Source organism: Macaca thibetana, chromosome 16, assembly GCF_024542745.1.
Source record: "Macaca thibetana thibetana isolate TM-01 chromosome 16, ASM2454274v1, whole genome shotgun sequence".
NCBI lineage: Eukaryota > Metazoa > Chordata > Mammalia > Primates > Cercopithecidae > Macaca > Macaca thibetana.
The window spans coordinates 7,867,410-7,882,228 of record NC_065593.1 but is presented as its reverse complement, the minus strand read 5'-3'; the positions used below and the strand labels follow the sequence as shown (position 1 = coordinate 7,882,228).

General features: G+C 40.3%; 1 protein-coding gene across 1 annotated transcript in view; it reads right to left on the bottom strand.

Annotated features, from left to right (window-relative positions):
- Positions 1–1,740: 1,740 nt before the first annotated feature.
- HS3ST3A1 (heparan sulfate-glucosamine 3-sulfotransferase 3A1) overlaps positions 1,741–14,819 on the bottom strand; it is a 103,247-nt gene continuing 90,168 nt past the window's right edge. The window contains exon 2 of the mRNA XM_050762321.1: positions 1,741–4,497. Coding sequence (XP_050618278.1) covers positions 3,876–4,497 — 622 coding nt within the window. The 3' untranslated portion in view covers positions 1,741–3,875. The remainder of the gene's footprint in view (positions 4,498–14,819) is intronic.

Below are 14,819 nucleotides of genomic sequence, written 5' to 3'. Positions count from 1 at the left end.
TTGTGGAGGCAAATAGAAACTGCAAGGCTTGAACTTGAAAGAGCCTTTAGAAGTGTTTTATGGGAATGTTATTCTCCACCTGAAGCTGACTGATTCCATTTCTCACAATTGCAATTATCCATTTGTTGCAAGCTGCTTCTGTATCTTCATTATAAAAACAGAGTTTGGTTCCCTTTAGCATTTTTCCCAGCAAAGCACAACAGTAAACATTGCCCTGCTTATTAGAAGAAAGAAAGAGAGACAGAGAGAGAGAGAGAGAGAGAGAAAGGAAAGGAAAGGAAAAGAAAGAAGGAAGGAAGGAAAGAAGGAAGGAAGGAAGGAAAAAAGAAAGAAAGAAAGAAAGAAAAAGAAAGAAAGAAAGAAAGAAAGAAAGAAAGAAAGAAAGAAAGAAAGAAAGAAAGAAAGAAGGGAGGGAGGGAGGGAGGGAAGAAAACAATAGAAAAGAAAGGTTTTCAAGAGAAAATCTAGAATGGTGACTGAAAGAATTACCAGTCCAGCGTTAATTAGAATGTGGCTTTTAGACCTGAGGCACACACTAGCTGTGACTGATCCTCATCTTAACCCAGGAACTGCAGCATGACTGACGTTTTGGTTGAGATCATTTTTGGTGATGGAGACTCTCCTGCGCGTTACAGAATGTTTAGCAGCATCCCTGGCCTCTACCCAGGATGCTAGTAGCACCCTACACTCCTCAACCCTTGAGACAACCAAAAATATCTCCAGACATTGCCCTGGCATGCAAATTCACCTTTTGTTGAGCACCCGTGTGTTAAGCCCTAGTGAAACCTAGTGAAACATCTGTAAAGTGAAACTAATGAGAGTAGAGAGCTGCTGTTATTGGTATACGGAGAAATAATGCATTTGAAAGGTTAGTCTGCAATATAAATATAAGGCATTATTATTTTATAGACACATTTCTTTATTCACATATTGAATTTAAGATATCTTCATGGGGAGCTGGGGACTCAGCAGGTCTCAGCTGGCAGAATACGATGAGACTGTTTAGGAGAAATGTATCCCCTTTTCAACTGTAATATCAAGAGTTAAGAATTTACAGACACGTCAATGTTTTAAACCCCCGCATAACAAGTTAACGAAAGGATTCAGGTGCTGAACAGGAATTTGATCCAAATGACCACTGAAGTTGGTTTCAGCTTTGAAGATCCTTTGAAAATAAGAAAATTAGAGTGGGATTAATATTTCTAGAATAATCAATATCCATTCTCTAGAAGCACATTAATCTCCATTTATTGAAATGAAATTCATTTCCCTAGAAGTGGCTAAGTTCTCTGGAGAATGGATATACTGTAGATGTGACCTTGGAAGCAAACTGCTCAAAACGAAACTGTATTTTCTAGGTGTTCTTCTTGAAAGACAACACTCTATACTTCTAAGAAACGGGAAGGGGATTGCGAGGCATGGCTTTGGAGCAGACAGCTCAGAGAATGGATGCCAAGGTGTTCCAATCGAGGTCAAAGCCTATGATTTGGTGTAGCTAAATGGACAAAATAAATGTGAGGTCAAGTTCATGCACAGCAGGGATGAGTACAGTATAGAGGCAGAAATGAATGGATATTCCTGTTAGGGAATACTGACTCTAAATCTTTATACATTTTGCTGGTACTTATCACTTCTAACACTCTAAGGAACTCATAGAAGCTAGAAGATTTTCCTGGCATTTTCTGTAGTCATTCGTTTTGAAAATAATATGAACAAGAATATCTACATTCAAAAAGAGATCCTTTGCATTCAATTCTGTTCTTTTATTATTTCTTTCACATTAAAAAAATGAAGGTTGCAGAATGCAATTGTTTGTTTGTGCAAGCTACTTTTGCATAACGCCAAGCAAACACCTACAAAAGAATCAGTTGTACAAACAAAATGAGCTAAGAGAAATGATGATAAGAATTATCTTGTTGCAGCTAGTGATTCAAGTAGAATAAAAACAGTCTGTGGCACTGGGAAATTGAGGGCATAGCCATGAAGGAAATCAGCTGAAAAAAGGTGACCTGGATTTGGGGTTTACTTAACTCCTGTAAATGGGATATTAACAGATAAATCGAAGATTTGGAGCAATGACACAATATCTAACATTTCAAAGATTTTTTTTCCTTCATTTTGATCCTATGTTAAGCTTCTCAAGAAATATTTACAACACCTGCTGCAGCATCTATGGTAAATGTACAATTGTATTGCATATTTTAAAACAACTTTAGTTTCTTTTGATTGACAACATTAGAGAAGAAAAAGAATATTATTTCAGAGTGTCTGGTCCTTTAAATTTTGGCAGATAAAGAAAACTTCCATGAAATAGAAGACATTTTTCCTCTTGGGTTTAAACCTCTAGTAAAATGTTGCTGACAGGCTAATTATAAATGTTTTATATATTTCGTGCATATGTGTTCCTCTCTAAACCAATTTAATTCCCATTAACGCTAATCTTGTTAATACCCACTCAGAGAGGAAAGGAATACTCTTAATAAACTATTGATTTATTTGAGTGATTTAAATGGAGGATGGGCAGAAACAGACGAGAGAAGAGGAAGAGCCACCATTTTCCCACAAATGAATTTCCTAGAATATTTCTCCAAATATTACCGAACATTAGGTTATAAATGGTATAAATAGGAAGGGGGGGGATAAAGTGACGAAGTGATCATCTTCCATCCATGAAAAATAAAAACGTTGAAAACGAATTGCTAATTAATTCTTTTAGAGTACTAGCTCCAAAGTTAGAAGCGAGATACTACAAAGAAAGGTAGGTTTTTTCTCTTTAAAAAGAGGTAAACCAAAAACACACACGAGACTCATACTTGTAAGCGCGAATTGAAATCTGTTTTTCTTTTTTTTAAAAGTCAATTAAACCAACAAATGGGTACGTTATGTTCCTAACACATCTTGTGCTACCCCTAGCATGGCTGGCCACCTTGTCCTCTGTGCAAGAATCCAATAATTCCTCTCCAATTCAATCAAGCATCCATCAGTCAAGATTTCTGTATCTCAGGCTATTTTTAGTAGCCAAGAGGCAAGACCGCTCTTAAGAGAGATTGTGTCCAGGTCTGAGTAGCTTTCTTGAACAGAACTATGTAATGAGATTGGGTGCCATGGAACTTAGAAAACAAGAAAACAGCCTTTCTGGCCCTTTTCAGATCATCTGAAAACTAGCTAACCATTTCTAAAGGTGCAGATGTCTTCCTTCCCATTCTCCCTGGAAAAAGTGGCATAAAATACGGAACAAGTGGAAGATGGAATTTTGTCCAGGGTCCACCATTTAGCCTTTAGATACATCATTTCGCCTCCCAGCGACTCAGTTTTCCTTTCTGTAAAATGGGATAATAATCGTTACCTCCTGTGCTCTTATACGACAGAGCAAGATTTTTTTTAAAGTATTTTAATGATCAAAAACGTGTATTTGAAAGCACTATGAAAACTGTGAAATGGGGTACAAACATGATAATACTAACCGGGAAATAATTTAAGAAAAAGTGGCACAGGAAAAAGGGAGAAAAATATAAGGATAGATATCAATTTTATCAGGGTCTTGTATTAAAAAGAGAGAGATGTTTATCCTCAAGATTTTCTGAAAACTTTTAATGACAACTGATGCTTATACTTTATGACTGGGTACATAGAACATAAAATAAAACTGAACATTGAAAGCCTTTAGATGAGTGAACTTTTCCTTTCCTGTTGATCCACGTGTTTGGCGTTGGTTATCCATTAAGATGGGGCTGGAGTGAGAACAATCTCTTAACATTCATTGAAAAAAATACTGAAACATATTTTCAGCACAAATATTAAACTGCTTCTTCTCTACCGAGTGGTAAAAAAATATATTATATTTTGATTTTTTTTTTTCTTTTTAAATTATATGGTTATCCATCCCAGCCAAAGTCGTGCCCGGTCATCTGGTAGAACTTGAGGTTGAAAGGCCGGTAGAACTCGCGCAGCCTGCGCACCACCTCGCGGTCGATCTCAGGGTGGGTCCTGCCCTTGGTCTTGCCCAGGCAGTGGGGCCGGCTGCTGCCCTCCGCCTTCTTCAGGCAGGGGAAGCCCTTGGTCTTGTTGAAGTAGAAGTGCTTGTCCGTGATGATCCGCTTGAGGCCCAGGAAGTCCTGCACGCGGCCCAGCTCGCCGGCCGGGTCGCTGATGAGCCGCTCGCCGCTCACGAAGAGCATCTGGCGGATGGGGAAGTGGCGCAGCCAATGCTCCAGGTGCTTGGCGTAGATGCCGATCTGGATGGCGCTCCACGACGTGTCGATGAGGCCCGTCGTCCTGTTTTTGAACGTCAAGCTCTCGAAGGTGGGGATGTCGGGCCGCTTGGACAGCGTCTGTGTGTAGTCCGAGATGGCCCTGGTCACCGGGTCCCGCACCACCACGATGAGCTTGGTGTCCTTGGACATGGCCGAGATGCGCGCGGGCGCCTCCCGCGTGACGAAGTAACTGGGCGTCTTCTCCATGGTGATCTGCCCGTCCAGGGTTCTGGGCATCAGGTCCCTGAGAAAAGCAAAAAGACACGTCAGAGATGTGCATAGAGAGCTCAGTCCCAGGAGAGACGGTCAAGTACACACTGGAGCCAGGCAGCAATTCCAGCTCCCCATCCCCCGCCCACTTGCTAGATGTCTGATGATGGCACAACGAGTTCCGCACCTCAGATTCCTCGTGTATTGAGCAGAGAATAATAGTATTACCCATCGCGTACAGTTTTGTGATGATTAAACGAGTTAATATACCTCAACAGCTTAGAAAAGTGCCTGGCACCGAATAAATGCCATGTTAAGTTTCTGTGTTTTATTATTGTTTATCCACAGTGCTGTAAGAAAATAACCTTGGTCAAAATCTTCAGGTGAATTAGAATATTGTCATCAACACAATTATACTGTTATGAGATAGTATTAAAATATCCTGAGTCCTTCCTGTAGTTTTCTTATAAACAAAGCAATTATATTCAACATCACGTAGCATATTACACAAAATACTTATGTTTGTAATTCCTGAGTTTTGCAGCCACAAACAAGACTTATTAAAGAATCCATCTTTTGCCTAATGATTTGAAATGCCATCATTATCATATTCTAAATATGTTGATTCCTTTCTACATTGGCCCAATTATAAGTGATTATCGTGTGATAGTATATTTTCATGTACACCAGAGTACATTCCGACTTTCTATTGTTCAACTTGCCCTTGATGATTCTTGTCTGTTTATTCCTCCTGACAAATGAGATATCACTTTGTCACATTAAAAACAAAAACCCAGTTGGAGTCTTGATAAAGCAGATAGTGCTTCTCTATTCAAGAAGGCTTTCTACTGACCTCGCCAGTCAAAACATATGAACAGGAGAGATTACATCTATTGGTTCTTCCAACTTAAGTATACTGCAATTAAATGCACTATTTGTTGAGATAGATACAGACAGATGGACAGTCAGAGATCTTTAGTTATTTCATTTTGTAGTTTTGATTTCTCTTTTAATGTAGGCATTATCTAGGCTTGTATTATATCTTTAATTCCGATGATAGACTTGTTACTTTTGTTCATGGAATTTGTGGTTCGTTTTTATTTTGCATCTGCAGGGAAAGGATACACTTTGTGTCATGGGAGCTTGCAGTTATTAATTCCCTGTGATTTTTGTCCCAGCTACACCATCTGGGCTAACTACATTTTGTGAGACACGTCAAACATACACAAAAGCAGAGAAAATTGTCAAATCAATCTCATACACCTCACATCCAGTTTCAGAACTTCAGGATGGCCAATTTTATTTCTAAATCCCTTCATTTCTGCTTCCCCAACAGGCCAGCTGGATTATTTTAAAGTCATTCACAAACATCCTATCAATGGATTAATAAGTATTCCTGCTCCCCTCTGCATTATTTCTGGCACAAATTCCTCAATCTCTCAGGCAATCTGATGGCCCTGATACTCCCTTAGTTTTAATGATGCAGGTACTGGGACTCAGAAAACTATACTCCAAAATGAAGGCCTCAAAAGCAGCCTCAGAAGCAGAAGTTTTTCTCTGAACTTCTCCTGCCCTTCTGTCTTTCAGTCCTACTCTTACCCAAGACTCACCATGGAAACTAAAATCCCTCTCCCCCAAGGCAGGTCATAGAAACCGGAACTCCTTTTCCCCAAAGCCAGCCATAATCCTAAAAACATTACCCTAACTTTCCTTCCACTCTTCTGTATAAAAATTGGCCATAAAGAAATTATCTGACCTATCCTGTTTGACTGTAGGTCATAAGACCTTCATTCCTGAGAGGGTCCTGCCCCACACCTAACAGGAAGGAAGGCGTGCTCAGAGAGGCCAAGAAGAATCTAGACAGAGAGGCCTGCGGGCTTCCCCCACTGGGTCTATTTGGGTTAGATCATACCCTTTTTGTCCAATCAGATTTCTATACAACTGTTCATATTTAGCTAAGCCCAAGCATAAAAATGGACAATTTCCTCTGTATCTTTAAGTCTTCCCTCTGAAGGCTCTTGCATATACAGTAATAAACGTATATGCCTTTTCTCCTATGAATCTGTCTCTCATCAGTGATTTTCAGCAAACCTTCAGGAGTTGAAGGGGAAGTTTTCCCTTAGCCCATACTCAGGTTTCCTCCCATTTTTTTTGGCGGGGTGGGGCGGTTATTTTTGTCATTTCAGTTGGGTTAGCTTTACTTTTTATAGGCATTTGCTTTCTGTTTCTGAGCTTTTAATTTTTGAAATAAATGTGAACTTCCTTTTTCAAAATAACTCTTAAGGTACCTCATTACCCACCTCCTAGACAGACCTTAAGGTCTGGGTAAGAGTAAGCGAAGACCAGATAGTTTGGTGTTGACACAAAGGAGACACACATTGGCATAACCATCTATGCAGATTCCGTGGTGTGAATGCATATAACTCATTGCTCTGTGACTCCTTTTATGGAACTGAAAAGTTGGCTAGGCCAACCTAATATAAAAGCTTACGTTACTCTTGTCTAAGGTGAGCCAGGAGATTTATCCAGAGATGGTTGGAATTTCTCAGTGAAGGAAATTTAATCAAATGTGTGAAAAAGTTTTGGGCTTGAAAAGCAACCATCAACTACATAGAAGTGATAAGAAAGAGTATTTACAGATTTTTTTTGAAAGAGCCAGCCTTGCTGTCTCTTTTTTTTTCTATATATCTCTGACGTTTAACTACTTTATTTCAAATTTTGACCAGTAAAATAGAGAGAGCATAATACTTCACTTGGGAGCTCCTGGTTGGCCTACTGGGGAAGGGGTTGGGTGTATGGGTGTGGTTGGGGTGGGCAAGAGCTGCAGGAGACTTTGCAGAGATTGAGGCTATAGATTGCACTGGGCCAGAGGAAACACTGCTAAAACCACTAAAAAAAGGAACCATAGTTTAAATAATCTCAATAGAGTAGGGAAAAGAGCTATCCAACATACGAGGAGTTTGAAGAGGAAACAGCTAAAATCGGATTGCAAAAGAAAAACACATTCATTACTGTCACTGGCAGGGTGAGGAAAACTGACTGATTTAGCATGGGGTGGGTGTGGAGAGTTGGGCTTAACTATAAGCTACCTGCAAGCTTCTTTCTGCAAAAATAAAGAAACGATAGTCTAAATAAATCCTAATCAAGCTTACATTGTAGAAAATGGTTGCTTTGTGACAGGACTCACAACAGAATTCTTTAAATTGCAATCTTTAAATCTTTTTTTTCAAAAAATTCAATAAAAGGGATAAACTTTTTTTTTGAAAAAAGTCAATGAAGGGGATACTTTTTTTCATACATTTTCTTATTGCAAATTTTACTGCATTTTAATGTTCAACAAAGCACCATACTAGCATATAAAACAAAAGGCTTATGTATGTTGGAATACTGCATTTCAAAGTGTCTAGAACTTGGAAATCGTTCTTCTTTACCACAGTAAGGTACATATTAGGTTGGTGCAAAAATAATTGTGGCTTTTGCAATTATTGGCAAAACCACAATTACGTTTGCACCAACCTAATACTTTTAATGGCAACACCTACAATTACTTTTGCACCAACCTAATACTATGACTGTGCTTTGTGTAAAAGCTGGGGCCTGGGATGGGTAGTGAAAGATCTATTACAGTATTACAAAAGGTCTATAGAAATACCAGGCAGGCTATGGGAGCACGAAGGTGTGTGCACTGAGAAATCACATGAGGTTTGCCTGAAGACAGAACAGGTGAGGAAGGATGGGAGAAATTCAGCTGGATGATGGGAGGCATAGGTCCTAGGAGAACTTACTTTCCAAGCTACGTAGTGTAGACCATTCCAACCTCCCCTCTAAATAGTGAGTAGAATTTGGAAACATTTACAGTAGGTATAAGGATGAGGAAATGGGTTGAGACCAACACTGTAAGGAAAAAAAATATAGAAGTGTATTTGTTTTGTCCTGAGGGAGGCAAAGATAAGCAGAAATTTCACAAGCAAATTAAGAATTATTGCAAGGTAGATTATACACAGTTGCTCTTCTTCCCATAGAACTCAAAGAGAATTCACAATAGCCAAAGGGCGGAAGCAACCCGAGTGTCTATTGACAGATGAGTTAATAAACAAAATGTGGTTTATGCATACAATGGAATATTATTCAGAAATTCTGACACACACTCCAACCTGGATGAACCTTGGGGACATTATGCCAAGTGAAATAATCCAGTCACAAAAAAACAAATGCTGCATGAGTTCACTTATATGATATATCTGGGGTACTCAAATTCATTGAGACAGCAAGTAGAATGGTGGTTTCCAGAGGCTGTAGGGAAGAGGAACAGAGAATTATTGTTCAGTAGGTATGAAGTTTCGGTGTTATAAGATTAAAAGAGTTCTCGAGGTTGATCACATAGCAACATGTATGTACTTAACACTACTGAACCTAAGGATGGTTAAAATGGTAAATTTTATGTTATGTGTATTTTACTATAATTTTTTAGAAAAGAACTTAAGGGAGAACAAACATTTCAGTGGCATTGATAGAAATTAGTTAGACAAAAGAGTCTTTTTGTTTTATGGTTAATTAAACATTAGAACAAGGTACTGCTGAAGGAGATTGTGGTTTTGCTAAAAGGGAAATACCATTTATGAGATTTTTGTGCAGCTGATCTCGAATCAAAAAATGAGGTTTGTGGTCCATGCCCACTGCCTGCTGCATGATCATGAGATAGTAATTTAGCATCTCTATGCTCAGTTTATTCACCTTACCAGAAAAATCAAGTCAAAGTTTCAAAATTCCTGGACTGTAATGAAGTGTCAACATGACCATTATTACTGTAGGGAATAGAGGGAAGCAATCTTTTTAAGAATGTGACACCCAGTGTTCTGAATTCCCAACTTCCGGGAGAACTCCACTTAGTCCAGCTAACAGAGGGTTCAGAGAGTTAGAGCTCTTTGCCATGTTCCTGACACACCTGCCCATTTGTCATTCAGACAATGAGGATGCCTGGTTTGAAGGCCGTGAGCTGGCTACATTATTTGGAAGGGCAGAGCCTGGCTTATTATCTTATTATGGTGTGAGAGAGATGAGTTCAGTTTTTAAGGGGATTTCATATCCTTCCATGGCATGGGTGCAGTTGTGCCAGGAAGGCAACTGCTGGGCAATGTTAAATCTGGCTCACACATCATGCCACTCCACTGTGCTGGGGAATTCCATTCTGGATCTGATCTGTCACCCTGGGTAAGGCTCTCGGGGCCTAGGGTTGTTAGAGCTGCTGTGCGTCTGTGGTGCAGGAAGTGTTATGGTCAAGCAGGAACCATGATAGACACGTTAAGTTGTCTTCTGTTTTCTATCCCAGCCTTCAACCAGGTCAGCAGTTAATGGTGGGAGTACTAAAATGACCCAGAGGACTTTCCCACTGCCATACTACTGAGGGGACAGACCTGCCTCCATGGTTGTGCCTTAACGATGGTCCAAGAGGCAAGCGTAGAACTCTAGCACTGGCTGCATCACTGCCACCTCTATGATCTGGGAACCACCTGAGAGAGCCCTCCATGACACTCAACAACACATATGCATGGTGCATCCAATATGTGCAAGAAAAAATAAAAAGAACTACCCTCATGTGCCTCACTCTTCTTATCCATTTGGGCCATTTGCCCTGAATTCTCATTGCCGTCATGTTGTCTTTTGCTCCTTCACCCTCCCTCTGGAAGTGCTACTGGCCGTCTCTGAAAGTACTTCTTCCAAAAAACAATTACCCTGTTACCCTTCCCCATTTTATTTTTAATCAATGACGTTTGGTCAATTTTCTATTTATATGGAAAAATAAATCTTGGCATTTGCCTCCAGCTATCTAGGAAAAATTAATTCCAGGTCGTCTGCTGATACAAATATAAGTGGTGAAACAATCAACTTTTGGAAGGAAACCTAGAACATCTTGATGATTTTGAAGGAGGTAAAGTTTTGTTAGTTTCTTAAAGGAACAACTATAATGCGAAATAAATAAATAAATAAATAAATAAATAAATAAATAAATAGGGCTGGGGGCGGTGGCTCACGCCTGTAATCCCAGCACTTTGGGAGGTGAAGGCAGGCTGATTATGAGGTCAAGAGAGTGAGACCATCCTGGCCAACACGGTGAAATCACGTCTCTACAAAAAATACAAAATTAGCTGGGCGTGGTGGCGTGTGCCTGTAGTCCCAGCTACTCGAGAGGCTGAGGCAGGAGAATCGCTTGAACCTGGGGGGTAGAGGTTGCAGTGAGTTGAGATCAGGCCACTGCACTCCAGCCTGGCAAGACAGCAAGATCCACCGCAAAAAACAAACAAACAAAAAACTCCTATAAATCAATAAGTAAAAATAACTACACAGCATAGAAGAAAAACAGGCAAAAAGCTGGAATAAGCACTTTTGAAGGAAGCAAAGTTTTGTTAACAGAATACCATATCCACAAAATTACAGCTAGATAGGAGGAATAAGTTCTGGTGTTCTGAAGCACTGTAGGGTGAATATGGTTAACAACAATTTCGTGTATATTTTCAACAAGCTGGAAGGGAAGATTTTTGAATGTTCACAACACTAAAAAGTAATAAATGTTTGAGGTGATGGATATGCTAACTACCCTGATCTGATTATTACATTGTATACATGTATTGAAATATCACTCTGTGTCCTGTAAGTATGTACAATTATTAGGTGCCAACTAACAATGAAATGGAAAATAAATTAAAAAAAATTAAATAATCAATAAACACACGAGGAAGGCACTGAACTTCATCGGTCATCAGGAAAATGTAAAGTAAAACACAATAGCATACTATGACACACCCACTGGTCATCTAGAATAAAAGCTCACAGAGAATTCTGAGTTTGGGTGAGAATGTGGAACTGGCACTTTAGTGGTTAAAGAGTAAACTGGCACAGTGACTTTAGAAAACTCTTTGGCACTATCTGCCAAACATGTGCATTCACTGTGACCCAGCCATTTCATGGCCAGGGCTATACTCAATGGAAATGATACATATGTTCACCAAAAGACAGGTTCACAAATGTTCACAGACAATCCTAATAGTCCCCATTTCAAGCTCTCCAAATGTCCACCCAAAATAGACGCACGTAGATCTTAAACAGTGAGATCTTAAACAGCACACAGAATGAATGACTTAAAACCTGTGGGTGGGCCAGGTATGGTGGTTCCCACCTGTAATCCCAGCCCTTTGGGAGGCCAAGGTGGGTGGATCATGAGGTCAGGAGTTTGAAACCAGCCTGACCAACTGGTGAAACCCCGTCTCTACTAAAAATACAAAAATTAGCCGGGTGTGGCGGCAGGCACCTGTTACAAGTCCCAGCTACTTGGGAGACTGAGGCAGAAGAGTGACTTGAACCCAGGAGGCGGAGGTTGCAGTAAGCTGAGATTACACCACTGCACTCCAGCCTGGGTGACAGAGCGAGACTCCATCTCAAACAAACCACAAGATCTGTGGGTGAACATCACAGTGTTAACAAACAAAGCCAGTCACAAAAAAGGAAACACTGTATGATTTCCTTTATAAAAAATGTTCTTAAACAGGCCAAACTCATCTATCCCCCTCAATGTCAAAATGGAGGTTACCCTTAGCAGGGATCAGTGTCTCGAAGAGGGCATGAGAGGGACTTCCAGGCCAAAAGAAAAGTACCAATTCACGACCTGGTGCTGGTCACAGAAGCATATCCATTTTGTGAAAATTTATGGAGCTCTATCCCATGATTTGTGTCCTTTTTTATATTTATGTTGTACTTGAATTAAGATTTTACTACGCTTATAAAAAATAAATGGACCGATATCCCATAATGCTCCAAGAAAAGCATGATTTTTTTTTAAAGGGTATTTGCGAAGCCCACTATGTCTCCAATTTGTGTAAATTTAGATCACAAAGGAGAAGGAATGGAGATCATATACCTAGGAGTCAGGCGTCCTCTCCAAGACCACTTCTCCCTCACCCCAGGTAAATGATAAGGACGGCATCTGCCCCTCACATGGACCCCTATGAGCACAGTGGTGTGCAGTGTAACCTGGAGGATGTGTTTCAAGAGTGTGAACTCAGAAAAGAGAGAACTGAAGAATAAGTTACACTTGCAAAACATTTGGGCGATGACTTTCTCAGCTAATCCTTACGCAGCCAAAAAAGAGATAAGGTAAGTAATTACATTCCCTAATTTTTCTGACGAGGAAGCTGAGGTCCAGAGAGGCTGAGCAGTATGCTGACGTCTTCATACTCACTGTATGGAAGGTGATGGGTGGTCCTCCCAATGCCTAGTGCAAGAGGATTTCTATTGCAGCGGGTAAGAGAAAGTCAGCAGCCAAAGGGGATTACAAAAATCATATACAGACAATGGTGCCAATGGAGCAAATTCAACAGATGGAAAACATGGGAACCTGAGAGAGTTATCCAGAAGGTAGCTGTGAAGATCCTGAAAGAACTAAATCCTGAATTGAATACAGATGAGATGAAGAAATTTGTCTGCTTGAATTGGGGAGCTGTACGAAATTAGACCAAAAAAGATGATGGTTTGATTAATGTCAGTGATATATTAAATCTGAAGCAGTGTGCAGGTTTGGAGCAGGAAAGGACTGCAGGTGGTTAAATACTTTAGGGGGCTCTTCCAACAGAATCCAAGCTCGAGGAGTTAAAGACCTGGATTAGGGTGCTGACAGTGGGAAAGACAGGGTGGGTGAGGACAAAAGAAATATTTAGAGAATAATCGGTGAGGCTAGATAGCTGATTTATGACTGAAACAATGTAGACATTTTCAAAAAAGAAAGGTGGAAAATAATACAAATTTTATTAAAGTGAACAATTATTTTGAAGAAGGAAGTGGTCCCCTCTCCCCATCAAAAAAGAAAATTTGGGCCGGGTGTGGTGGTTTACGCCTATAATTCCAGCACTTTGGGAGACAGCGGTGGACAGATCACCAGGTCAGGAGTTCGAGACCAGCCTGACTACCATGGTGAAACCCCGTCTCTACTAAAAATACAAAAATTAGCCAGGTGTGGTGGCATGTGCCTGTAATCCCAGCACTCAGGAGGCTGAAACAGGAGAATTGCTTGAACCCGGGAGGTGGAGGTTGCAGCGAGCCGAGATCTCGCCACTGCACTCCAGCCTGGGCAACAGAGTGAGACTTCACCTCAAAAAATAAATAAATAAATAAATAAATAAACAAATAAATAAATAAATTGGATTTCTGTTTCAGTAGAGTCAGAGTTACTTTTTTTTTTTAAAGTTAGGATTTCTACATGAGGATTCTAGTGGAGACAAAATAGTATTAGTTTTATTTTAAACTATGACACAGATGGATCATGTATCTCCATGAAGACAACATAGTTTTATAGGAAACTCAAAAGCAGGAATAGTAATAAGGATTTCAGCCTTGATTTTGCTATTAATAAGCAGTGTGATCTTGGGCAAATCACTTTCGTTCTCCTGGCCTCGATTTCTTCACAAACAAAAAAAGCGTATTGTCCTCAATGTCGGTAGGACTTCCCATCTCTAAGATTTCATGTAGGGAGTGAGACTTTAATTCCTTTTTAACTTGTATTTAAAGCTCTGTGCAGCATTGTGCTGCTGTGTTCTGAAGTATGGCTCCACCAATCACATCAAGAGATTTGTATAAATAATGACACAGGGCAATTCTGCATCAACAGAATTGATTTCAAAATCAATGAGATCTGAAAGAATGCAGTTCAAATAACTGATGCCAAGAGAAAGTGCTGAGGTTTGTTAAAATGAAAGTGAACTTGATATATCCCTAGGGCTTGGGAGCAGCAGAAAGACCAGGAAATCTATGAGCAGAGAGGTCTCACTATATTCCACAAGGCAAGTGATGAAGGAGACCCACGTCTATCCTGTGCTTCTTCTGTGCCTGACACGTTGAAATGAGATGTCAAAGTCAGGAGGCCGGGTGCGGTGGCTCATGTCTGTAATCCCAGCACTTTGGGAGGCCAAGGCGGGCGGATCGCCCGAGCTCAGGAGTTCGAGGCCAGCCTGGGCAACACGGTGTAACCCCGTCTCTACTAAAATACAAAAAAAAAAAAAAAAAATAGCCAGGCCTGGGGGTGGAGGCCTGTAATCCCAGCTTCTCAGGCGGCTGAAGAGGGAGAAATGCTTGAACCCGGGAGGCGGAGGTTGCGGTGAGCCAAGATTGTGCCACTGCACTCCAGCCAGGGTGACAGAGCGAGACTCTATCTCAAAAAAAAAAAAAAAAAAAAAAAAGAAAGAAAAATGTCAACGTCAGAAGATGAAATTCATGGATAGGACTACATTAAAAATAATAGATCCAGGGCAGCCAGAAATTTAAGTTCAGGGTCCTTAGGAAGAGATAATGAAGACAGAAGAAAATGAGCAC